The sequence below is a fragment of the Gymnoscopelus braueri genome (assembly GCF_963280865.1).
Source record: "Gymnoscopelus braueri genome assembly, chromosome: 16".
Classification (NCBI taxonomy): domain Eukaryota; kingdom Metazoa; phylum Chordata; class Actinopteri; order Myctophiformes; family Myctophidae; genus Gymnoscopelus; species Gymnoscopelus braueri.
In genome coordinates, this window is record NC_137616.1 from 25,370,324 (window position 1) to 25,397,910 (window position 27,587).

A 27,587-nucleotide genomic window follows, 5' to 3' on the forward strand; every position below is an offset into this window, starting at 1 on the left:
TGGTCGCTTGGCCAGGACAACCATAACTTAACCTGGAATAAATGTTTTTCTGACCTCTATTGTCAGGGTGGGGGTTTTTGTGCTGTTTTTCACAGTGAGCATTTCCACTTCTCACGTTTTTGCACTGACCAAATGGACACTCTTTTTGATTGGCATTGCACTGATAATTATTTTATTTGTTTTATGACGAGAAATGGTGAGACACTTGTGAAGCACAGAGGACACTTTATAATTTTTTGTACCTCCGTTTACCGTTGCTCTGTATTGTTGATGCTTCTTGTTTTGTTTTTTCTTTTGCCTTATATTGCTGTACACAACAGTACTTTTTATGTTTCTTACTCTGTAACTACTACTACTACTACTTTGTAACTTTAACTGCTGTGCCGCCTCTGGGCGACTGATTTCCTCCCGCAGGATAATAAAGGTATCTATCTATCCACTGTATCTATCTATCTACATTAGCTGGGGACCCCCTGGAACCCCCCAAGGACCCCTGGGGGTCCCCAGACCCCACTATGAGAAACACATACCCATCTAAGTAAGAAATCCAGCTTCTGTCGCCAAAGGCCTTCATATATTTATTGCCACAAGATGTAACTTACTACTGTGACCATTTGCTCATTGTGTTCTTCCTGGGTTTGCTGCACAAGTGGCACATACAGTAAATGCCATATCATATCATGAGCATCCAACCATTCATAATGCAGCTAACTCCAACCACAACCCTGGACATGCTTCGTGGACATTAAGGCCTAGACTGACAGACTGGACTTCCCTGGTTTGGATACATTGCAGGGCCTTTGAGCAGCTGTTCACCAATAGGCAGAAGTGTAGAGGTTTAAATGCGTGTGGCTTACTCGCTCGCTCAACAAAAGTTTGTCATCTTTTAATATACTAAAAAGAATCCACTCCAGAAGAGAATCAAAATGAACAAAAATGGCACAGGTTACAAAATAGAGTGTGCGGTAAGAACACGGTTTTCTTCCAAACTTACTGACAGTGCTTCTCTCTGACTGTGTCCCAGCACCCCACCTGTTTCTAATCAACATTTTAATTAACCAAGTTACATGTTCTCCACACCCACTGATATGCAACCAGGGCCATTAATATGAACCATTCTTTATGTGTAAGAACCTCTCTCTCCCCCCCCCTCCCACCGTCTCTCTCCCCCCCCCCCCCCCCCTCTCTCTCTCTTCCCCTGCCACTTTTTGCCAGACCCAAGGGGTCGGCCAACATGAGGCTTTGTCGGTCGGTCGGTCGGTCGGTCTGTCCCTCTTTCCCTGTCCTGTCCCTCTTTTCCTCTGCACACACGTCATGCGAAGTCCGGCCATTCAGATTTCAACCACTAGGGGTCTGGCAGTACCACGTCTCCTGGTTCCCTTGTTTTCCTGAAAGAAAAACAAGACATGACTCAGTCATGTATACCAGCTTGCTATCTGTTTTCTCTGATTTGTCTCGCAGAATCTGGCAACACTGCTAGTGGCTCCCCATTGGCTTAGACCTGTTGCTTACTTCTCTCGCAGAGTCTGGCAACACTGCCATAGAGGCGAGAGGCGTGTCTACTACCATAGACCCCTTAAAGGTTTCATGACGTTCAGTTTTACCACACATTAAAAGTCTTTGTCATGGTTCTTCAAACGTGTATAGAAAGTTTTAACAAAAAATTCCACTCCATTGATCCATGGCAGGTGTTTTTCTCTCACATTTCTAAAGCCTTTTCAACTGCAATGAAAAAAGAAATCTTTGCCTGCGGGTGTCGCTGGTGAGGGATTTTGCCTGTCAATCATCACCTCTGCTCCGCCCCCCCCCCCAAAGGAAAGGATAGGGGAGGGGAGGGGCGAGGAGGAGAGTGGGCGGGATTAATCGGCTGTGACCTCACTGCCGAAGGGCCAAGCTCAGATTACTTTTCAGCCTAATTAGTCAGAAAACCCCAGACCACAGAAAATCCACTGAATGTTCAAAGTTGGGAATTGATTGCGTGAAACAATCACCTGTGCGTCCAGTCTCGATGTTAGTAAACAAATAATTGGTCTATAGCTTGGGCGTTCAGTTGAGGCAGTGCATCCAGCTCCTCGGCCATGGCCAACCGCTGCCTCCAGAGTCAGGCAGGTAGAGCTGATAGCTAAGCTACCTGTAGTGTAGTGATGAGCGGGCTGACCCGTAACCCGCGGGTCCCGCGGGTCAACCCGAGGCGCGGGTGGTCGAGTCAGGATTTCAGAGGCAATTATGCGGGCTGCGGGTGAGTGGGTCAGCCGCTCTCACACGAAAAAAAAACAAAAAACAACATGCTTGTTTATTTAGCCCATGACAATGTTGTGCTACTGCAGACATTTAAAGCGACTTTGGGTACTTAAAAGAGCGCTATATAATATACATATATATTCCCACCGCGGGTCGCGGGGCGGGTTGAGCCATAGATTTATATATGGGTTTGCGGGGCGGGTTGAGGCGGGTTAGGTTCCGTGGCGGGTTGGGGCGGAGCGGGTCATGAAAAAACCCGACCCGCACATCACTACTGTAGTGACTCTCTCCCTGTGGTATCAGTGGGGCCAGTGACTGTCCGTCCTCATCCATGTAGTCCTCCAGGAACCACAACTTGAGCTCCTTCCACCTCCCATAACTCTGGGAGTACGGGGCTGTCTAGCCCCTGTGGAGTCTCTGCAGCGGGCGTGAACATAGACTGGATGATTTTGTAGAACACCTGACAGGGCTGCAGCACCTTGGTTATGTTGTTTCTCCTATTGTCCCCAGGATGGGACACGCCACAACTTTGAGGTCCTTGATGATCATGACAGCGATCCCTCTGCACCGTTCTTCATCACCTGTTCACCTGCATCGGCTCTATACTATTAGTGAAAATGAATGTCAAAGAACCTTTAACGAGAATGTGAATGCAGGCTGTCCAATCATTTTGTGCATGATTTTGTATCCAACAGACTCATATTTGTGCACGTTCACAGACCGGAATGGCAGCTGGCCATTCTGCGGATGTTGCTGATCAGCCTCCTGCTGTATTCCCTGTGGTCCACTGGTTGGATTTCCATTACTGTGGTCTTCACACGATTCTCATCATTGTATGTCTCCAGCTTGACTCTGTTTTTAAACACATGAGTGGTGAAGAATATTTTGTGGAACACGTCGTCGAATGCAGCCTCATCTGTGTCTCTGAGATGTCCCAGTGACTCTGCGTTGTGGCCCAGCAGGACCTCAGCGGTGTCCTGGAAGCACGTCACCCATTGGTTGTCCCCAAAGTCCGCTATACTGACGGCCAGTAAAAGTCTGTATTTGAAGTCGGGAAACTCTCGGTTACATTTGTCACAGCGGTAATTTCCATTCTGCAGGTCTTCAACCTTCTTGTTGCAGTCTGCACGGGGACACGCCTGGTACATGCAGTTCTCCTTACGAATGTTGACCACCGTTGCCACACTGTCGCAGTAATCTGCCCATTCTCCCTGTCCCTGAGGTCCATTCTTCATGTCGCCCAGGGTTTTCCAGTTGACCTTGGCTACGCCCCCCGATGACCAGGTTTGTGTCAGGGATTGGCTGCTTAAGGCTTGGCCTACCCTGTCATACCATGCCCTGAGGCTAAAGGCCTCCGGTATATCTGGGTTGACGATGATCGTTGAGCTGAACGACGCTGACAGAGATCGGCCTCCAAAGTCAGACAGGCGAGCTGCTTTGACGGCTACAATGGGCTGAGCAGAGCCATCGAACATCTCTGCCTGCTCTCCCCACAGGGTGACTCTCACCTCTCTAGCGCTGGTGTCCATTAGGCTGAGTTCTCTCTTGGAGACGTCTCTGCCCGTCCTTTTAGTCGTGATCCGAGACACCTCCCCAGCACTCCTGCACACTCCAATCACATCAATAATGGCGTCCGGGTCCTTGTTCTCTAGCTCAGCGATGGGTACGAAGTCACACTGCAGTGTGGGGATGTCCGGGCTGTCATCACAGGGCAAGATGGTGGTGATGTTGTTCAGTGTAATCTCGTAGTCGTTCTTCACTGAGGAGTACTGCTTGTTGGCTATCTTTATTGTTCCCTTGGAGATGCGGTACACCTTGCCCACCTCCACTAAAGAGAAGAAAGTGTCCACCTCTTTGTTGAAGGCTGTGACCCGGATCTCCTTGCTTTCATCCATGATCTCAAAAGAGAAGAGCTTGCCCTCTCCTCGAGAGTTGCTCCAGGTACGGACCTCGCTCTTATTAGTCACACGAGCTCGCACAGTCCACTTCGTTTGGTAGGGGTTGAGACAGGCAATAGGAGTTGCTTTAGTTACAGATGCAGGTTGAGGGGTACGAGCAGGGGTCTTCAGCAAACCACTGCCACGGTCAAAACCAGGAGCTGGGGATGCAGACGTGAGGCTGTTTGATGGTCCAGGACGTGCAGCAGGTGGAGGAGATGCAGACACGTAGGTGCTTGGAGAGCGCTTCAGAGGAGGTCCAAGCTTATCATACTCTCCCGAGTATGTGCTTGGACCACGCTTCTGGGGAGGGGAAGAGAATGAGGTGGTGCTTGGACTGGGCTTCTGGGGAGAGAAAGAGGTGCTCGGAATGGGCTTCTGGGGAGATTTAGTCGTGCCATAGCCAGTATATGGAGTGGGATTTCCAATCTTGCCTCCAATTTCCTCAGCTGACTTCATTACCTCCATTTCCCATATAGTCACCACACGTCTTCCATTTACCAGTGTGCTGGTGGTCGTCTTATTCAGCTGGCACACACAGTGAATTGCCATCAGCTCAGTCAGACTGTTTAACTGGGGTGCTAACCTGAAGATGGTGGTATGCACACCATCACTCATCGCCATCAGCCGGTAGCCGGGCCGGCCGGACCTGGCAGTGGACTCATACATTTTCAACACTTGAAGCATCACCGGTCTGGTCATCTCCAGACTTTTCATCAGGGCCTCAACAGCCCCCTCTGTTAATGTTACAGACATGTTCTCAATACTTGATCAGTCCAATTGCTGGTTAGTGTTGTTACACATATCTTTGGTGTCTGTAGCTCTGCCCTGTGGATAGATGTTTTATAGGTCCTCTGTTTGTACATGCATGTTACATGTGATCAGTTCATATACATCCTTACTTCTTTCACACTTCCTGGTTGCCTCCAAGACTGAAGGAGCTGATATGTCACGTTACGTGTGATTTGTCTTTTTCAGGCTTCTATGCAGCCTTCAGTTTGAAGTGGTCTCCATATAGGCACGTTTCATTTGTGATGTAACATGTGACGTACAGTAAGATACTATATATAACATACTGTATATTTTGTATCTTATGTCACATTTTAGTTATGACATATACAGTATATCATGTTTGTCCTCTAATAATGATGTCATCTAATAGTAGCACTGATCAGAGCACTGTCACTGGCCAATCAAATCCGTTTTGTGACATCTTGTATGACAAAGCGTAACATCGTCACCTTGCTAAACTAATGGCCTAAGTAATTTTTTTAAGTTGTTCAGAACAAATTAAAAACTGATCCAAAACAAAACTATATGATATTTCTTAATAATTTCACCCAAAACGTTTATAACAAATTATTAATATAAAAATAACACTGTCTGTCAGTTATGTAACATAAGAGATTTAATAAGGTTTAAATAGGATTAAACCTGACTTAGGCCAAACGATTTGATGATTTTCTCCGCACAAAAACATGTGACTTAGGCCAAAAAAAAGCCTATTTTGGCCTAAGTCACACTGGGGAGATAGGCCATTATACTAAAAGGGGCGGGAACAGCATGATCCTTTTCAATAAGAGATATAGGCGATTTTACCAGAGGTGGTCAGTGTCATGAGGAGCTGACTTAAGCAAAAATAAAAATGTCCTCAAAAAATTACTTAGGCCATTCGTTTAGCAAGGTGACGACATGTTTTGTGAATCTTTTTGTGACATCCACCCACATTTCTTAATAAGACAACTGTTTATTTGATAAAGGTTGCAATAATTCAAAGATAATGTTTACCGCAGTTTATCCATCTCAAAGTGTATTAGACTGTTCCTTTACATCATTTTAGTATATTCTTAAGCATGCCTATAGCCTAGAGGCTGAGTTCTCTCTTGGAGACGTCTCTGCCCGTTTTAGTCGTGATCCGAGACACCTCCGTCCTTGTTCTCTAGCTCAGCGATGGGTACGAAGTCACACTGCAGTGTGGGGATGTCCAGGCTGTCATCACAGGGCAAGATGGTGCTGATGTAGTTCAGTGTAATCTCGTAGTCGTTCTCCACTGTGGAGTACCGCTTGTTGGCTATCTGTATTGTTGCCTTGGAGATGAGGTACACCTTGCCCTGCTCCACTAAAGAGAAGAAAGTGTCCACCTCGTCGTTGAAGGCTGTGACCCGGATCTGCTTGCTTTCATCCATGATCTCAAAAGAGAAGAGCTTGCCCTCTCCTCGATAGTTTCTCCATGTACGGACCTCGCTCTTATTAGTCACACGGGCTCGCACAGTCCACTTGGTTTGGTTGGGGTTGAGACAGGCAATAGGAATTATTTCAGGTGGAGGTTGCAGTGTGGGGATGTCCGGGCTGTCATCACAGGGCAAGATGGTGGTGATGTTGTTCAGTGTAATCTCGTAGTCGTTCTCCACTGAGGAGTACCGCTTGTTGGCTATCTTTATTGTTGCCTTGGAGATGAGGTACACCTTGCCCTGCTCCACTAAAGAGAAGAAAGTGTCCACCTCGTCGTTGAAGGCTGTGACCCGGATCTCCTTGCTTTCATCCATGATCTCAAAAGAGAAGAGCTTGCCCTCTCCTCGAGAGTTGCTCCATGCACGGACCTCGCTCTTATTAGTCACACGAGCTCGCACAGTCCACTTTCTTTGGTCGGGTTTGAGACAGGCAATAGGAGTTACTTTAGTTACAGATGGGGTACGAGCAGGGGTCTTCACCGTACCGCTGCCACGGTCAAGACCAGGAGCTGGGGATGCAGACATGAGGCTGTTTGATGGTCCAGGACGTGCAGCAGGTGGAGGAGATGCAGAAATGTATGTGTACGTCCTTACACCTTTCACACTTCCTGTTTGCTAGGCTAAAGAAGGAGCTGATATGTCACGTTACATGTGATTTGTCTTTTTCAGGCTGCAATGGTATATATGCACGTTTCGTTTGTGATGTAACATGTGACGTAAGATACTATATATAATATCTCTGCTGTTCGGCCGGAACCAGCTAAATCCAAAATGGTAATTTTTCAGAAAATGAAGAAAACCTTATATTTTTAAAACAAAGCAATACTGCCTCATCAAACTTGGTATTGTGACTTTATATATTATCAGATACTTGCATGTGTCATTATATTATCACCACTTTACCCAAATCCAGTGCAAGTGGAGTTAGGAGGTTTTGTCCATCATTGATAAGAACAGCTGGCAATGGATCTCAAAGCTCACAACACATCACAACGCATTGTGAGCTTGGAGATCAGCTATTTATGGTGAGCGCCATCCTCATATACTATAGATCAAGCTGAATTCTGTACTTAAACAACTTTTATTTTAACATGCATTGTAAACAACCATGGATCTAACTGTTACCACTGTTGTTCTTCTACAGTTGAGTGCAACAAACAATTCTGCCTCAATACTCAATCATGTATTTAACAAAAGCGATCATGGCACACCAACAATAAAAAAAATGGCATATAAATACAAAATACATTCATGAAAAATAGAATCTTTAGCCTATCAAATCTGTAGCCTACTGCACTAACAATAACAACCACAGTTGAATTTACCTATCATATACCTATCAACATTTTATTATCACACTGTTGTGTGTTGTGTGTTGCGTGTGTGTGGTGGGTGTTTCTTAGTGCTTTAGATTGTCATAAAAGCTGTGAAAGTCTTTTGGCATGATCTCCTTGAGCTCTTGGAGATGTTTGAAACAAACTCCTGCACACACTCATTCTCTGTCCATTAACATTTAAAAAGAAAACACGAGCAGATGACCTTTGTGAAGACACCCTTCTCCTCTTTACTGGGGTGACATCTATCAATCCTTGCACATACATTCTCTTCTCTTCCCAGTTTATGTTCTCCCAAAAGCATTGAAAAATCTTCTCCCTGTCTGCCTCATACAGAGCAGAGCTTCTCGAGAGCCTGAGAGGAGGGGGGAGTTGTTTGTTTTTGACGGACAATTTGAGGGTCCAATGGAGTGAGGAGTTTTCGTCAGAGGCGCTTTTTAATGGCAAAGCGTAACATGCTTTGTGAATCTTTTTGTGACATCCAGCCAATTTTTTTGCCAGACCCAAGGGGTCGGGCTTACATGAGGCTTTGTATCTGTTTTCTCCATACATGGTATGTCACTTGGTCCCCCGGCCCCAGCCAAAAAAGTCTGTCCCCCTTTCGTCATAGAAGGGACATAGAAGGGACACACGTCATGCGAAGCCCGGCCATTCAGATTTCAACCACTAGGGGTCTGGCAGTACCAGGTCCCCGGGTTCTTGTTATTAAGATAATTGTTTATTTGACAAAGGTTGTAATAATTCAAAGATAATGTTTAATTCAGTTTATTCATCCATGGTGTAAAGAACATTCAGGGCATATTTGCCAGTATTAGCCATAGATGGATAACACTGCAAGGTGGATCATGGCAGGATGCCCAGAAACCTATATAAGGGGAGGAATGACCCATTCAGTCCCGACCTCTAGTGACCTATGCGATCCTAACTTTCCCATATATGGAGATCCCCATAGATGGAGACAACCAACCTCCCCAAGTCTGACATCATAGAATCTCCTAGATTCTATGATGCTATGCATGGAGATACCTGGCATACCTAGCTATGACATCAGAGAGCCCCTCCCGGAACTCCATATATGAAGATAACCGAAACGTCCAGGACTGACGTCATAGTCCCCGATTTGGGCATAACTGACATAGGCCGCTCCATATATGGAGATGTCTGACACTACCTGACATCACCGTAGTGACATTAGGGCCGCAGCCAACGGTATAAAAAGGCTTGACATGCCTTGGTAGAGTGGAGTTCCATCAGCGACCCAGAGAGACATTAACTCCTTCACAGAGATTAGCATCAATACAATTCATCAATAGTTGGTTCCCACAGGCTAAAGCATATTCTCATAGTGGCTTTGGATCTGGTAAACGAATCAGCCGATTATCAGTAGAACACATGCGGATTAGACCGTTCCTTTACATAATTTCAATATATTCTTCAGCATGCCTAGAGCCTAGAGGTACCAAAATCAATTGAAAAAGCTTTTGTATAAATTGTTTGGGATTAAGGGGTTAAGTGAAATTTATATATATATATTGACCCATGGCAGTAACATGGCTTTCTCAGCAGGGGTGATCTAAGACCAGCTGGAGATTTCGAAGTAAAAAAAAACTCCAGTTTTGACTTTAACCTGGGTATCAGGATCATCCTTCCAGTTAAACATCCATCCAAACTAGGCCTTTGGACTCCTCTTCCATCTTCACGTCAGGATGGTAGACACGCAGGTCCGATGCAGGTCCGCCTTGCTCACTTCCATCTCAGCCTGCTGAGAGAGAGCTGCCAAGGTTTATACCCTTGTGTCCTATATAGTGATTCTGGGAATGCTACCACCAGGGCCTCTAATAACATGATATGTTGTTTGAATTAACAAATGTTATCTGTCTCACATGGTCTCTCGCCACCTCAATAACACCTAAATATGTAGGCCTCTGGTCTGATGTGAAACACAACACAAACCCTTGCCATACTTGCCTCCTAGCAAGGCCGATTTGCGAAGATGCAAGTTGCAGTTTGTTCACGAGTGTCCTATTTGGCATTGTATGTCCATGGATTCCTGGCCATCACTGTGGGAAAGATGAACAGAGTTTCATGTAATTCTCCCCCCCGTCCCCCTCCCCGTCCCGTCCCGTCCCGTCACAGACTGACATCTGAGATTTAAACTGGTGTACAGTTTATAACTGGTGATTGTACTGTAACTGTTTCGTGTACAATGTAACATCTAGATGCATTCTGCAGCAGACCAGATCTACTTCACATCCTGGAACTGACAGCCTTGAGGTATTGACGATGTGTGTTTAATTGTTGCATAGTCAGTTCGTCCTGGAAACTTGAGCATCTTAGTCACACAGCTTTGTTAAGCTATCTGTCATGTTAATTCTCTAAAATAGACATTGCCTAGATACCTAAGTTTACCACCAGAGGGCAAGCAATGCTTATGATAAAATGTCTGGGGCTGCAATGACAAATTTGTATAAAAGTAGACAGAGGTTATTTTTCAACATAGTTTATTCCAAGCACAGGAGTCATATTTTGGTCTTGCTTACCAGCTATTGGCATATTTTAGTCCCATTCAAATTTAAACAAAAACTATCTTAGCAAACCCATACAGAGTGGCAGTATTAGTGTGGATGACCCTATAATGTCCTGTGTACTTTCAACTCAACTCTCGCTTCTTAAGAAAACTATCATATTATTCCTATGGTTGAATCCAGTGCAGCACAAACAGCACCGGATTGACAATAGCTTATATTCAATTGGTAACATGATTTAAAAGACTAAAAAGTCCTATGGTGCTCCACGAGGGAACGCTAGCTAGCCTTGAGGACCACATTGCTCCTTTGTTAGCTGATGTAATTGATATAAAATTGGCACAATCTGAAAATGTACATATCCATCTGGCAAGAGAGCAAGTGCAATGTTTGACAGAAATTCACTATTCCACCGTTTCATTCTGATTGTACGTGAGCTCATTGAACAACGCAGTACTATTAGTGGATTGTGACTGGTTGACTGACTGCTTAGTACACATAAAAATTCTCAGTGTTAATTTAGCAAAATGCAACCAAATGGACCTGTACGGGTCCATTCGGTTAAATATTTTATATTTTATATTTTATATTCATTACATTTGTATTTTGTAATTAACTATATTGTAACACTGAGGATTTCACTGTGTAGGCAAGGCACTGCACCGTTAATTAATCATATCAAAAATAACGTTAAATCACTAAAAACCTCTTTGAGGCTGTCAACTTGATATTGAATTCTTTTAAAAATGTTCAAATGCTGACACAGCTGTTGAAATGGACTGATCCCCTTCTTATGAAGCAAATACATCAACCACACACAGAAGCTCTAGGATTGCATCCCTGAGGTGCCAGACAACCTTCGCCGAAAGTATAAAAATATCTCATAATAATACACCATAATTGAAAACAAAACGAGAAAAAATACACAATAATCTAAATATTAAATATTATAAAATAGATTTTTTTTTATAAGGGCTGAGATGAATTCCATAAAACACAATATCTTTTGGTTAAAAAAAAAAAGTTCAAAAGGCAGCATAGTTGTTGACCGTGGTAAGATTGTCTGACGTTGTTGGGTTCTCCGACCCAGTACAGAGTTCTAGTGTAGGCCTTAGGTCATCTCTCCAAAACTCCCCACTTGAATACTGGAGTACTAAGCACAAAGCAAGCCGCAAGCTTCATAGTCTTTCATGGCTGCCCCCGTATTCTGTATGAAATGGACAGGTCTCAGGGGTTAGTCCTTCAGTCACCATTTAGTCTAATACAGGCCTGCTTGTGTCTCTTAAGGCAGCTGGCCCATGACCCTCCTCTTCAATAGGGTCTGGTGAGGTCACAAGCAAGACAGTGCAGCAGACAGCCTATTGCCCTTCCCCTCCACAAATAAGAGGCAGGCTTCTGGCCAAGCTTACCATGCTGAGTGGGAGCTTATTCTCTTACTGGAAGGAGGTCTAGCTTATAGTACCTATAGGGTCACGCAGAGAGACTGTGAGAGAGAGAGAGAGAGAGAGAGAGAGAGAGGGGGAGAGAGAAAGAGAAAGGAAGAGCCATCTTCTCAAGTCTTCTATATCTCGCTTCTCGGCGTGTGGATCCAAACCCCAGTGGTCCAAAGTGGTCCTACCACTACTGCACTCTCTCTTAATAGGTTCTAGTTGAAGGAACCCTTGTCTCCGAAGGCTCCCCTCTCTCACTTCCAAACCCTATTGCGTCCCGTGTTCCATTTAGTCCTGCTCAAATAAGCTCCCTCAAGGCGGCCGCTCCCCCACAGACTCATGTATAAGCGTCCCTCTCAGTAATAGCGGTTGAGGCTGCGCGTCCCCGGTATGTCGGGCTGGCCGTTCATCCAGATCTCCCGTATGATCCGCTCTCTCTCCTCCAGCCTCTGCGCCCGCTCCAGCTCCTCGGCCGACGTGAACACGTTCATGTTGAGCGTGCGCTCGAAGCGCCGGTGGCGTCGCGCCGACAGGTCCGACGTGGTCTCCCAGTCCGAGTCCGAGTCGCTGGAGTCGGAGGACGAGTCGACAGGCTTCGCCCGGCTCTTCTTCTTGTTGGCCGGTGGCGGCGCACCCCGCCGGTGACGGGGCTGGCAGTCGGTGCGGCAGGAGATCTGGACAACCAGCGCGAACAGGGTGAGGAAGAGGCCCAGGCACACGCCGCACACGAAGAAGAGCGCCGCCCTCTCCGGGTGGTCTGATGTGGGAGAGAGGTAATGAGACAGAGAGAGAAGGAGATGGTGATTTAAAGGAGCCACATTTCTTTTTTAACCGGACGTGAAGAGGATAAATGCCACAGCAGTCAATCATTCTCAGCAGCGTTCAGGTCTCACTTTGACCTCTTAAACTCTATATACTTTGTTGACCAGGGACCCCCAGGGCTCTATACTTGGTCTGCTCCTTTTACACCAAATCAAATGTTCGCCCGAAAAGGTTCATGTCGTTAAAAGTATTTGTAGACTTTCTTTGTCCTCCACCTGTTCTGCCATGAAATGTTTCACTTCACTCACTCTCCTAAAGAGTGTACATACACATAGAGTTACGGCTCCCATGACGATGCACTCACTTTCCCACAGCCGTTGAGATTGGAAATGATAATGTCGGACAATAGTGCTTCAGTTGGGTGACATTATAAACTGGCGAGAGCAGCTGCACGCAGTTGACCTGTATGAAGTCATCTGTGTATGTTCTATCCTCTTGAGCTGAACAACTGGGTTTGCATCTGTGTGCTTTTATGTTTATGTGTATTGAGAGAGTCCAGGGTTTCTGCAGGTTTAGTTACACAACTTCACCCAAGGCTTTGATGTAGTGGTAAACATTAATGTGGGCATGGGCTAAACTCCAGTTCGATTCCCGGCCGGCCGGACCATTTGACTGCATGTCACTCCCCTACTCTCTTTCTCCATGTCTCCTGTCTCTCTCCACAGTATATATCAAATAAAGGCTCAGAAAAGCCTGAAAGAATAACCCAAAAAAGAAAAGAAAAGGACATAGCTATCGTAGGGCAATCAGTCAAACGTATGTTTTCAGATTAGCATTAATTTGTGTATCCATGTAACAACGTCTGGTATGTCTTATTCTAATGGATACGGTCAGTTAGTGTGTGTCATGAATAATGTATTTATATTGGCTTATATTTCACAAAAAAACAAATTTCACGAAAAAGCCAGCACGACTCAGGTTCTCGTGGGCTTACCTTCAACTAACAGTACATCGCTGACCCCCGTCTACAGTACGTACAGTACGCTGCGTGTGTGTTTATTTGACTATACGCACTGTGTGTTTCACCGTGCAGTAAGTGTTTATTTGTCTGTCAGAGTGGGAGGTAATGAGACAGGAAAGACCCCCAACTCCACCACCACCACCACCGTGTGTTTTAGCAGCTGGCTGGAGCAGGTGACTGACGGTGTGTGTGTGTGTGTGTGTGTGTGTGTGTGTGTGTGTGTGTGTGTGTGTGTGTGTGTGTGTGTGTGTGTGTGTGTGTGTGTGTGTGTGTGTGTGTGTGTGTGTGTGTGTGTGTGTGTGTGTGCGCTTGGTATCTCTATTTAACATCTGCATTCCTCTGGCCCGTATTTATCTACCTCCCCGTTGCAGGAAAAGGGAAACTAGGGTTTCTAGATTATGCCCACAGTACGGCGTACCACCCACACACCACATACACTATGAAACCATATCGTCCCTGTCGGGCAGAAACATTGTATCTCCATATTTCAACTGTTTATGTTTTTTCATAAATGAATGCCCTAGAGACCCACGAGGTTTCCCTCCGACAGCGACGATACGCTCCTACACTGAGACAGTGTCTATCACAACACTGCTGGCCTCACAGCATCAACCTCACAGTGAGGATGTCCTGAAACACCGTCAAACTCCCTCCCAATGATGTGGGAGCAAAATGGCCGGTGTGTGAATATGGTCAAATATAAAGCTGCTACGCATCTGTGTCACTTTAAGATTTCTTTGGCTATTCAAAAATAGCAGATCTACAAGCTCATAGCACGGCACTTATTTTTTTCGTGAAAATGTTTGCGAATCTTTGAATATACGTTTTTTAAAGCAAACATTTGTGACTCAAATCTTTGCTTCTGGAGGTCCCTGGAACAAAATGTTTTACAAATGTTCGCTTTAAAAAACTATATATTCAAAGATTTGCACAAATGTTCACGATTTTTTTTTAAATAGCAGATCTACAAGCTCATAACGCGGCAAAGAAATCTAAAATGCCATACAACAGTATGCCTACCTGCTATGTAGGTGTAGGCCGCCAGTGCGTTGCTGATGAGGGCCATGTTGGTGGACCTGGAGGTGGAGTTGATGATGGGAATCATGTCGGGGGGTTGCGGAGGTCTTTCACCTCCTTTACCTCCTCCTCCTCCTCCTCCTCCTCCTCCTCCTCCTACTTCTCCCTGTGAAGGCTTCTCCTCCTCGGTGGAGTACGAGCCGGACTTCCTCTTCCTCTCTGGAAAAGAACACACAAAGGTTTTAGGTCTGACTTCATGTCATGGGCGTTGCCGTTGAGGAGACTGACTGGGCTTGTAGATCTGATGCACTAACCCCAACCCCTACCTAACCTCTGAATGCCTAATCCATTTGGTTTCATTTTATGCTCTCAAGAGCTAAAGATCTTTAAGGGTCCATTTGGTTTCATTTTACGCTCTCAAGAGTTAAATTTCTATAAGGGTTGGTTGGTTACCAACTCTCCATCATTTAGCTGGGGACCAGCTGGAACCCCCTCAAGGACCACTGGTGGTCCCCGTACCACTGGTTGAGAACCACTGCACTAGAAGAGTCCATCAGAGACAATTCAAGTGTTATGTCTCACATGTGTTTAAGTACAGTGAGTCAAGTGCTTTCTTGTCAGACCGTGACTGTACTTTCTTGGGTCATTTATGGTAAAATGACGAAGGAAAAACCCAAACCATGTCGGTCTGAGTGCTGTCTCTGAGGAACTGTGACTACAAACCGCTGAGAGGAATGAGTAATACAGGACTCTACTGCGGTTCAGATTGTAAGAGATAGAAAGAAAATTAAAAACGGACAGATGACGCACGCAACATTACACAGGACACGCGAGCACAGGGGAGCACACGCACACACACACACAGATTTGTGTGATTCATAAGGTACTAATGCATCCGCTTCTGTCAAGTTCATTCTCACTCGGGTCATTAAAGGGAACAGAAACACATGGGAAATGTTTTGTCTCTGGAAACATTCAGTGCCCCCCCCCCACCCTTTCCCAAAAAAAGGAGATCTATTTATATTAGTTTAGTTAGTTTATTACGGATCCCCATTAGTCCTCACCACAGTGAAGACTATTCTTCCTGGGGTCCAAACATTCACACTTTACAATACAATTAAAACATAATACAATGTAATTCTCCCATTGCATAGTTAAAAACAAACAACAAAAAAAAAAAAAAATGATTGAAGATTTTGATCTTCACAAATTCTATAAATGATTACATAGTATAGCACCTTTTAGTTTGCAAATCAAGAAATTAAACAAAACAAAAATAATTTCAATTTTTTTTAAATAAAATAGTATATACAATTAATCATAATTCAAACATTAAACAACTAACTAAATCTAACTGTTTGACTAATCACGGCTTCCTTCAATTTCTTTTTGAAGCTTGATTTATTGTCTATCCGTATTATATGTGGTGGTAGCCCATTCCAATATGTTCCTGCTCTATACATTACTGTTTTTTTAAGTGCATTAGTTCTAGGTATTAAAGCCAAAGTAAATTGACCACCCATAGCCTGTCTTGTGTCATAGCCATGTCTAGTATTGGTGGGTTGTATCTGTGACAACAAATGTGCAGGTTTACCAGTATGATAGATGTTAAATAAAAATGTCACTAGACTACAAGCCAACCTTTGATCCACTCTCATCCAAGACAGTGCAGCATGCATCCACTCAACACTACTCCTCCCAGAGCAGCGCAGAGCGAGACGTGCTGCTCTGTTCTGAGTGAGCTGAAGTTTGTCCAAGTCCTTTTTTGAAGCACTGGACCAAACCGTTGGGCAATAATCAAGACTGGACAAAACTAGTGATTGTAACACAAGTTTAACTGTTGAACCAGTCAACAGATGTACTCCTCTTCTTATCATTGAAATGTTACTACTCATTGTATTCACCATTTTGTTAATTTGCATCGTCCAAGACAGTGTTTCATCAATAATCACGCCCAACAATTTGGCCTCTTTAACCTGTTCAATAACAGCACCTTGTAAAACAAGACTTAGTTCAGGATTAGATCTCAGCATATATCTAGAACCCAGCATAATACTCTTTGTTTTTAAAACATTCAGCTTTAGCCTATTTTCACTAACCCAGTTAGAAACCAGCATTAACTCCTCTTGCAACAACATATTAACAGAAACAGAATTTCCACTTGATACATACATTGTAGTGTCATCTGCATAGATTTCCATACATGCACTGTTTAGTACATGTGGTAAATCATTAACAAAAATTGAATAAAGCAATGGGCCTAGACAACTTCCCTGGGGGACACCACATTGAGGGGTCACCATCTCTGATAATGTACCATTAAACACTACACATTGTTGCCTGTTAACCAAATAACTATTCATTAATTCAATAGCACTTTCTTTAAAATGATATGCTGATAACTTTCTGAGCAGCAACTCATGATCTATTATATCGAATGCTGCGCTAAAGTCCAAAAGCACAGCACCCACCATTGACTTCATGTCAATATTTTTAAGCCAGTTGTCAGTAAGCGCTGTGAGTGCTGTGCTTGTGGAATATCCAACCTTATATGCATGCTGACGCTCAGAGTTAATGCTGTGTTCTTCAAAGTAACATTGCATTTGTTTGTATATAACTTTCTCCATCAATTTACTTAGCACCGGTAGAATACTCACTGGCCTACTATTTGGACCAGTGAATGGTTCCCTACTGCTTTTTGGCAGTGGAGTAACCTTTGCAATTTTCCATAGCTGTGGATAAACACAATTTTCAATACATAAATTAAAAATATGGCATATCGGTGCCACAATACACGTGACTGCCAACTTCAGCAACCCACCATCTAAATGATCAACTCCGCATGGCTTATCACTTTTAATTGAAAATAAAAGCTTTTCTACCTCTTCTATTCCTATTCTCTTGAATTCAAAATTACAGACCTTGTCCTTCATTATCTTATTTTTTATAATTGAATCAGAAAGTCTGCCACTAACTGGTAGCATCTGATCTCGAATTGTGCTTACTTTATTAGTGAAAAAGTTATTCAAGTAATTTGCTATATCAACTGGTCTAGTGATAAACTTACCCTCCACCTCTATAAATGAAGGCACTTTGCCCATTTTATCCCTACCCACCGCTTCATTGAATATTGTCCACAATTTTTTACTGTCATATTTACATTCCTCAAATTTAAATTGATAGTGGTGTTTCTTCTTATGTCTATTCATTTTAGTAATTTTGTTCCGAAGGGCTCGATACTTTTGCCAGGTATCAGGGCAGCCAGATGCAATAGCAGACTGCTTAAGCAAATCTCTCTCTTTCATAAATTGTTTTAACTCATCATCAATCCAGGGGGCTTTGATCCTCCTAACAGTACGCTTTTTAATTGGGGCGTGTTTATCACAAATATTCGAAAATAAGGTTGTAAATATCATTAATGCAGTGTCTGTATCCTTACAGTCAAGAACTAAATCCCAATTCATATTTTTCAAATCTTTAACAAAATTATCCTCAGAAAATGCCTTATACATTCTTTTATTAATGATCTTAGGCCCACTTTTGGGCACCTTCGCTTTCCAAGTTGTTGCAATTATGTTATGATCGCTAAAACCCACATGTACAGAAATTGCTTTAGAGCATTTTTCTGGGGCATTTGTAAAAAAATGATCTATACATGAGGACGAGCGTGAACCGTCTCTATTAAAATGAATTCTAGTAGGCAGGTTCACAATCTGAGACAAATTGTATACAGTGGCTGCATCACTCAACTTTCTTTTCAAAGAACAATTACTAGAAAACCAATCCACATTCATATCTCCTGCAAATAATATTTCATAATTAGAATCGGTCACATTTTGCAACATCGTGCAAATATTATTCAAATAGTCAATACCAGAACTAGGTGGCCTATAGCAACAGCATGTTAAAATAGGCTTCATATGTGGTAAGTGCACTTGTAGCCATAGAGCTTCTACACCATTTATACCTAAGTCTTTTCTAATTTTTACAGGGATATGATCCTGAATGTAAAACGCTGTCCCTCCTCCATATTCATCTCTATCCAATCGAATAATGTCGTATCCTTGAATAGCCAACTCAGAATCCTGTATGTTTTCATCTAAGTGTGTTTCTGTGATAGCCATTACATGAATATTATTTTCATTCAAAATAGGACACAGCTCAGTGACCTTATTTCTTAGACTACATATGTTTAAATGTGCAAACCTTAACCCTTTTTTTGGTAATTTTATAGACATTTAGAAAAACTGAAAATTAAAAAAATAAGAAAAGAAAAACAGCACACAGTTAAAAACCTAAACATGACCTCCTCTAATCAGACCCACTATCTCTCCCCTGCTGGCCACCAGGGCGAATAATTAGCTTGTCACGTCGCAGAACAGCAAAAAGACCATTCTTTCTTGCCTCCATCATCTTTGGTAGTAGCTCTTTCCTCCTAAGTCTGACAGCTTCTGTATAATCTTCATTAATAAATATATTTTTACCTTTGAGTTTGTTTGCCCTTCCTAGCACTGTTTCCCTGTCCTTAAACCTCAGGAGCTTAACAACAATGGAGCGCGGCCTGTCATATTTTTTTCCAGACCCCTGTTCCCTGTTAGCCTCAGCTTGGGTACTGGACCTCGTGACAATTTTTCCTGTACGATGAGCCCTTTCAATCTCTATCTTAGTAGGGTCTAAATGGAGATTTTCTCTGAACATATCCTGCACTTTCAGTTCAGTGTCAGCCCATGTTTCACCATCAGTCTCTGGAGTACCAATACCATACCAGATGGGAACAAGCATTTCCTCTATATTTCCATCACAGCGCAAGTCTTTTGAAACGTTTTGACATGGGCTTGTGTTGAGTGTACACACTGGGTCAGCAGTATGAGGTGAGGGGTTAGCTTATGAGTCCTGATCAGTGGGAATTTTCTGTTTCTCTGTAGTTTAGTGGTTCCTCAACGATTTGTCGGGACCCATTTTGTGAGCATATCCTTACGTTTCCTATATAATAGTTTTTAATCATTTCAAAACATTTCCCTCCAAAAATCTGAACTTCTTTCAGAAATTTTTTTTTTCAAAATAAATCAAAAGTAGCAAAAATAACCGATCTACAAGCGCACGTGTCGCAGCGAGGCACGTTGTGAACTTGTAGATCGCCTATTTTCACGATTTCTCTCACTATGGTCTAAGCGGTTAATTTAATGTGTTTTGGCAAAGTTTGGGTCCGGATAGAATTTATCTTCTGGGTCTTGAGCTGAACAGCCCTAGTTAACATGCTGAAGAGTCAAGGTTTTTCCAAGCTCGCCCCAAAAGCAGGAAAACCTGTCAGACTCAAACTCAAAGTGCAGAAAATTTCTTAATTTTCCAGTCTTCACATCGGACAGCATACACAGGTACAAGAAACAGAGGATCTAGCAAACAACCACTCACATAAACAAACAGGGTTATATACACAGGGAACTAACTAGACACAGGCGAACTCAAAGACAATCAACACTGGGATTGGCAGGGGCAAACAGGACACAGGTGACAAGGGTTAACAATAATCAGGGTGGGGAGATAAAACAGGTAACAGCTACACAGGCAGACAGGAAGCACAAGAACACTACAAAATAAGGTGCACCAGAGACACCTGGGGATGAACAGACTAAGAGCAGCTACACACTGTACGACTTTTAAAGTCGTCGGGGAGTCATCAGATCGTTAAGCTTAATTTCACACTACACAAGTCACTTTCTGTCATAATATCGTTGTGGTTTTCACACTATACGATTGATCGCCGACAAGGAATCACACACTGCAAGATATTTCACAGGACTCGCCAAGAGTAGAGCCCTGCAACGGCAGCGGGATCCTGCGCTATCCGCAGGTCCAAGCGCAAATCTTACGGGCGGGTTTTAACTTCGTACGCACCGAGACGCAAGAGAAATAACGCAAGAAAAATAAATGTCCAATGGGACAAATACAGTTAAAGAAGCTGAGGGGCGGGCCGAGACATGAAGTCATTTACAATTAGATGGCTTCCAATCCCAGTGTAATAGGACTCAGACTGGTGGGAAAACAGCTTTTTTAGCTCCATGTTTGTGAGCGACGCAACGCTTCACTGAAAGCAAAAACACTTGAGTCAGAAAGCAAAAAATAAACAGGGACACTCAAGAGTACACCTTATGTTTAGTGATTCGATGACACAAGATTTGTTTTGTATGCGCGGGCGTGTGTGTGTTCATAAAACAACAATTTTTTTGTCTACGGTATTTCTAAAATTCTGCAATAATTATGGGGACATTTGGTCCTCACAAGTATAATACACACACACACACGCCCGCACGCACGCACACGCACACACACACACACACACACACACACACACACACACACACACACACACACACACACACACACACACACACAGGTGCCCTGTAATTGCATGAGCTGCAAGGAGTGTCAGACTGTCTTTATCTGGTAAATGCAGTGTGGACTGAAACTGCTGACTGCTGATGGTAAATGCTTCCACCTGGACCAAACGCTGTGGCGCTGCACATCAGGTTGCATTCAACCAATAGATCACAATCCCTCTCACTAGCATGCAAAAAGGCTGGCAGATAAATCACCAATGAAAAGAGGTTCATTGAATTACTTTTTTTTTTACCATGCATGTACCGGCTATTTCTTTTTCTTTTTTATGTTTATATAAATATTTTTTTATGCTGTACCAGCTATTTCTGCTGAAATCCTACTATCCTACAATAAGATGAAGAAAACTGTCATTCCATCCTGCTGTCCTCATCCATTTTCTCCTCAGTGGGTCGACTATTCAATCAGAATGTGCACATCATTGACTGTTTTGACTGCTGGCAAATTGCTGCCGTCTGGCAGAAACCTTGTATCTTCATATTTCAACTTTTTATGTTAATTTTTTTGTATTGCGATTTTGAACTAGTACCTCAGTCCAGATAGGGGAGGAAATGAGCCGAGCCGGACTGGACTGGAGAGATTAAAACGTGTGTATTTACAGTAAATAATAATCAGCCCCCCCCCCCCACCATCGGACACGCTAAAATCCTCAGTGTCCATTTATCTATTAGTAACTCTTGAGAGTGTACCCATTTGGTCAGATTTGTACACTTAAATGAACACTGAGGATTTGACTGTGGATGCATGTGAATCAGGTTCTTCAGGTTGAGGTGTGAATGTGTGAAGCCCAACATAAGGACCAGGCTGTCAGCAGCCGCCTCTCACCCCCTCCTCCCTCATTCATCCCTCCATCCCTTCCTCCCTCATCATCCATCCATCATGTGTTTAGAAGTGTTATTGCTGTAGTACAGAAGAGTTAATATTGGCATTTATGTCAGAGTTATCATAAGCTCCCCCCCTTGTCCCTCATTCATTCATCCATCCCCCCCCATCCCTCATTCATCCCTCCATCGTCCCATCCCTCCATCTCACCTACCCATTCCTCATTTTCCATCTGATTCCATTTTCCTAATCAGAGCAGAGAAATTAAGTGTTGGACTGTGGTCATCTCCCCTGGTGAATAATCCTCTTGTTTGGTAAGCATACCTGCTGGTATCACCCTTTTCTCTGTCTTTTCTGTCCTTCCATTGTTCTCTCTCTCTCATCATGCGGTCTTTCACTCTCATGGCTCTTTTCCACTATGAAGGGTAACACAGAACCTTCCGTAACCTGAAACTTTCTACAGCCCGTGAAGTTCTGTGATGATTTTTGTTGTTTTGCTTTCATTATAAACAGAACCAACAAGGAGGTACATAATAATAAAACTCATAAAAAAAGGAAAAATAGCCGATCTACAAGCTCACAACGCATCGCAATGTGAGCTTGTAGATTGGCTATTTTAGAAATATTTTTGAAGTATAAGTTCTGAGTTCTAGGTTCCCAGAAGAGTTATCACCACCTCCTGAGCAGGGCCCAAATTATCACAGCACAGTTCACTTGGTTCTTGTGGTCGAAAAGAGCCATTATTATGGCCTTTTATATGGCAAACATGGCAATGCAAATGCAAATGGCTGAAGGGCTCAGTGCCATACAAAATGTAATTATTAGCTCTTTAGTGGTGAAAACATGCATATTTTGTATTAAAATGACAAAGCGATAGCTCCGCTGGGATACATCTGGGAACAGCTGAACCCAGTTGACATTAAATTGCACCTAATATCTTATATAATGTAGCCTGACTCCATACCTGAATTACTGAGCTACTGAGTTCATGCTCTGTGCCTGTAAGGCCTGGAACTGCTTAGTATTAAGGGTTTATACTTAATGTGTGTGTGTGTGTGCATGTAGGCATTTGCATGTATATGTGAACACACTTGTGTGGATGCATGCCACTGCATACATGTTCCTATATATACTGTACATGTGTGTGTGTGTGCGTGTGTGCGTGCGTGCGTGTGCGTGTGTGTGTGTGTGTGTGTGTGTGTGTGTGTGTGTGTGTGTGTGTGTGTGTGTGTGTGTGCTCGCGCGCACACGCGCGTGCATGTGTGTATTATCAGTGCCAAACGTCACCACAAGTATAGTAGAATTTGAGAAATAGACATTGTGAGAGTTAGGCTTACAATTAGAAGATTCAGGTTGAGGTTAGGATTAGAATGAGTCATTTAGAGGTTAGGTTTAGAGGTTAGGGTTAGAGTTATACGCGTCAGAGATGCTGAAAATACCTGATCTACAAGCCCACTCAGACTTTTCGATTAGGGTTAAAAAAAAGGCACACAAAAAAAGAAGAAGAAAGATACATGGTAAAAATTGCATTTACAAAATTGCCGTCTTAAACTGTTCATGTCCTCAACAGTATAGTTATACCAACGCGTGCGTGCGTGTGTGCGTGCGTGCGTGCGTGTGTGGTTTTGCTCACCTGGAACAGCGTCAGAGGTTTTGACTAAGGTCCCCTCCGGGGGGGCACCGTCTCCCACCACGTTGGGGTCATGGGCACCGGGCGGTGGGGGGTATGGCGGGGCTCTGGGGGGCTCCTGCAGCAACTTCTTTGGAACTTGAAAGAGAAAGATTGATGTGGAAAAAGGAAGGGGGGGGGGGGGGGGTAGTGAAGGAGGAAATGAAAAGCAAAAACAGAAATGGGAGGGTGATTAAGCTTATTATCAGTAGGTTCTTTCTCTCCTGTTCTGTTATAGGCCAACTACCCCTCCCCTGGTTTTAATTTATAAAGTTCCTTTTATCCAAAGTGCATTAAATTCACCCATTCATTCACACACCAACGGCCTTCAACCAAGTGAATTATATTTACTTTACAGCACCGCAGCGATTTCAGATGCCTTAATTCTCTAACATTCTGAGATGTAAACACCCACATTGTGGGTGTTTACAGTATACTGCAGCTTTGTCTTTGAATATTGCACTGTGGTTTGTGCGACTTCATTCACAAACTGCACACACAGTAAACCTTTGATAGCTAAAGATTGTACAGGGAAGCCACACATTGTTATTAGTCTATATCTTCTTATACTCTTGAGCAGGGGTCTTCAACAGGGGGTCCGGGGCCCCTAGGGGGTCCTCAGAGTTACTACAGGGGGGCCACCAAATCTTTGTGTGATATATAGTTTTTTTTTACATTAACCACTTGAACCCTAGCATCCCTATTCTGAGGAGAACTCTAACCAAAAATAGGTGTAGAGGGAAAAAAAAGAGCAGACCAAGTTAAAAAAAAGTTTAACAATTTTATACAATATAGAAGGGGTCCCTGCTTCATCTCTCTCTCAGCTAGGGGGTCCTTGGCCTGAAAAACGTTTGAAGACCCCTGCTCTAGACTTACATACGTATCTAGAGTGAAAGTACACACAAACACAGCGAGGGTACAGAGCTCTGAAGGAGACAGCGTAGTGGAGAGTAGACAGAGCGTCACGTCTGATTCACACACTCCTCTTGACCCTGTGCTGCTGCTGTTCCCGAAAGTTACGCTCCTCTCTCCTCCGTTCCCCCCTCTCCACCCCAACCTCACAGTGTCCTGTGAGTCAGAGAGTCTGCCCTACGCCCCCACCCCCCCCCCCCCCCACCCCCAGACACAAAACCACAATGCACCGGGGTTATACATTCTTGCCCCCCTCTCTTCACATGTGGTTTTGGAAACCCTGACCGCAAATCCTGGTCACTGTGCTTGTGTCTGTCCTGCCAGACTGCGGCTGATTTATAGAGAGCACCGACCGATCCCCCGTTTTGGAGAGTCCTAGCCCCACCGATTAGCGATTTGCCCAAGTTTGCGTCGGATTGCATCGCGTTGTGAGCCTGTAGATGTGGTATTTTTAAACATTTTGGATAACTTGTTTGCCTATGACAACCTGGCGCCAAAATTGGGATGCCAGGTTGAAAGAGGTTAATTACAAGGACATATGGCTGCATACTGTAGCTGATACCGAAAAGTCAAATAATGGCAGATATATCTGCCAAACTGATCTGTCTCTGGTGATTTACGCCACCCCCCATCTGTCTGTCTGTCTGTCTGTCCCACTGTCTCTCTGTCCTAACCTCCTACCCTCCTTCCATTTCTGTAACTCTGGACTAATAAAAAAGAAAGCCAGTTTTGGCTGATATTAGCAGAGCAGTACTAATGAGAATTTCAGATGCTTGCATGTGATTAAGGGTGAGGGAAAAAAAAGCTTGATGGATAAACATAACGAGAGGTTTGGCAACATGCCAAGAGCCATTTAAAGTGCGGGGGGGGGGGGGGGACCTCACATAGCCCTGGTAGTTGGGGCCTGATCCACTGGGCACTGCGTTCACACTACACAAACATTGGCCTTTCCATGTAAATAACGCTTGCTTGATTGTGCAATGCTCCATTGCAGTGGTTCTTAAAGGGGGGTCTCTGGTTCCTTGAAGGGGTTCTAAATGTAACCTTACAGGTCTGTAACTCTGAGTTATGAGGGTCCTTGACAGCCCCTTCTCAATTGTTTGCACTGAGATCAATCCTTTAAGATCCTCCCGTACCTGGGCTGTTTGTTTGCATGAATTCAATGTTGTTCATGTCATGCGTACATCCACACAGAATGCAAATATTATGCAGCGATAAAGCCATGTCATTTCTTTCTTGAAACAAGGTTGATTTTTCACCACAAATAAAAGCATCAACCTGTATGAATGAGGCATTACCAACTGAGTGTATTAAGGTTAATGTAAGGACCTTAATACAACACACAGCAGGCAATTACTTCTCACACCAGACACTGTATACACTACATGACTTATAATGGCTCTTACAGTAGAATGGGCCCTTCTCAGCAGATGGAACAGAGAGGTAACGGAGTGGAAACTTCTAGAAATGTAGATCATACAGTAACTTCACACACGACGAGTATAAAAAAAACAATAAGCCCGGTTTACTGAATCTCTTAGACTTCAAAGAGTCTCTAGCTCCAGCTTTCTCCTCTGCTTGTCCCGGGTGTGAAGGGCAGAACCAAATAGTAGTTGCGGATGACGCCCGTTTTATTAAAACATTTTGTGAAGTACCAGATGGTTGTCGAAATATTTTTTTCCAAGGTCAATTAAGATAATGTCAGGCAAAGTGTCAAGTAAAGTCACATACAAACACATTGAAAAGCGCTCCTCCTGTCACGGTCTCAAGTTTCTGGCAGTCGTGTTGCCATTATGTTACCATTTTGTGGCAAACCACACTCATCTGGTGCCTGACTAGGTAAAAACAGACCATGAAGGCCTTTTTTTTGCAAATCGTTGCTGTCAGACAGAAACCTTGTATCTCCATATTTAAACTTTTTCAGTTTCCTTAATGCTTAATTACTTTGTCATACTACAGTGTCACACAAAAGTAACAAAAAGGGCCGATCTACAAGGACCCCAAAGGAAACAAGCCATAGTGTTTTCTTGGGTTTAAAATCCTCTTAACAGACCTTGCATTGGAACTGTACTTCCCTGTGCTTGTCTTTGCAATAATCTGTTAATAAAGTATTCAATCAATCAATTAATCAATCACGACACATCGAATCGCGACTTGTGACTAAATAATAACTACATAGGATCCATTGGAACACACGTTATTTTTTTTACATTCCCTGAAAAGTAACAGTTTTGGACATATCAGGTTTCCACTCGACAGCGACGAAATGCAATTGGACCCAGGCCTGGGTGGCACACAAACCAAACAAGGTAACCCATGTGGTGAGAGTCTAGAGGGGGAAGAATGAATGGAGCAGCGGTCTGATTGGCCCTGTTAGCCCCCTCTGTCCGTCCTCATCAGTTTGATGCACTAATCATTTAGCCTGATGATTCATACCGTGCCGGTGCTGTGCTCCGTAAATAGCAGATCTACAAGCTTACTACGCGTCACGGTGTGAGCTTATAGATCTGCTATTTACGGTATGCAACACCAGCGTTTGAACGGCTCAACACCCAAAACATAAATTAAATGTCTCTCTCCAGGACCCGCAAACGAACAAAACACATTAGAAATCAACCACTTAATCCATGTACTGTAGGGAAAAAAATGGGATACAAAATGGGACTCAAAATGTTTGGGAAACCCTGGTCTGACACACTAATCATGGGTCTCAAGACACCCCCCCGGCCCTTGCTGCTCTGCCACCAACCCCTCTGGCCCCGCCCTGATTACAGCCCTCTGATTGGCCCTAATTGGCTGCACATGTAGCCCAGGGTCACAGCTGGGAGACGCTGGGAGGTGACACACGTAACGTTAACACAAGCTGTATGGAGAGTTGAGACACACCCCGACACACACACACACACGCACGCACGCACGCACGCTCACACTCACACTCACACTCACACACACACACACACACACACACACACACACACACACACTGCAACAATGCATGTGCGTGTATTGGGTGCACAATGGAGCAGTCACATGAATGCATTCTCTGATACTAATGTGACTTATTCACGTATGCACACACTGCAACAATGCACAGAAACACAAGCGCAGGCAGGCAGGCAGGCAGGCAGGCGCACGCGCACACGCACACGCACACGCACACGCACACGCACACACTACACACTTGAATCACTCTGTTCTGCACATTTGTCCACACACGGTGTTAAAAACCCATTGCAAGTGCCCTCAAACTGCCCCCTCAGTTCCCTCCCATGTTTGCCTCCATAAAGTGG

General features: G+C 43.9%; 2 protein-coding genes across 2 annotated transcripts in view; both read right to left on the bottom strand.

The window, feature by feature from the left end:
• Positions 1–2,954: 2,954 nt before the first annotated feature.
• Positions 2,955–4,934, bottom strand: LOC308102905 (replication protein A 70 kDa DNA-binding subunit-like; the record flags this gene model as incomplete). Its single annotated transcript, XM_080452758.1, has 1 exon — positions 2,955–4,934. One exon carries the CDS (start codon positions 4,932–4,934, stop codon positions 2,955–2,957), a length of 1,980 nt encoding a protein of 659 aa, XP_080308884.1.
• A 5,299-nt stretch (positions 4,935–10,233) lies between these two features.
• The window catches only part of eva1aa (eva-1 homolog A, regulator of programmed cell death a), a 93,612-nt gene continuing 76,258 nt past the window's right edge, over positions 10,234–27,587 (bottom strand). The window contains exons 6-8 of the mRNA XM_080453033.1: positions 23,350–23,484; positions 14,502–14,717; positions 10,234–12,455 (exon numbers count right to left, since the gene is read on the bottom strand). Coding sequence (XP_080309159.1) covers positions 12,055–12,455; positions 14,502–14,717; positions 23,350–23,484 — 752 coding nt within the window. The 3' untranslated portion in view covers positions 10,234–12,054. The remainder of the gene's footprint in view (positions 12,456–14,501; positions 14,718–23,349; positions 23,485–27,587) is intronic.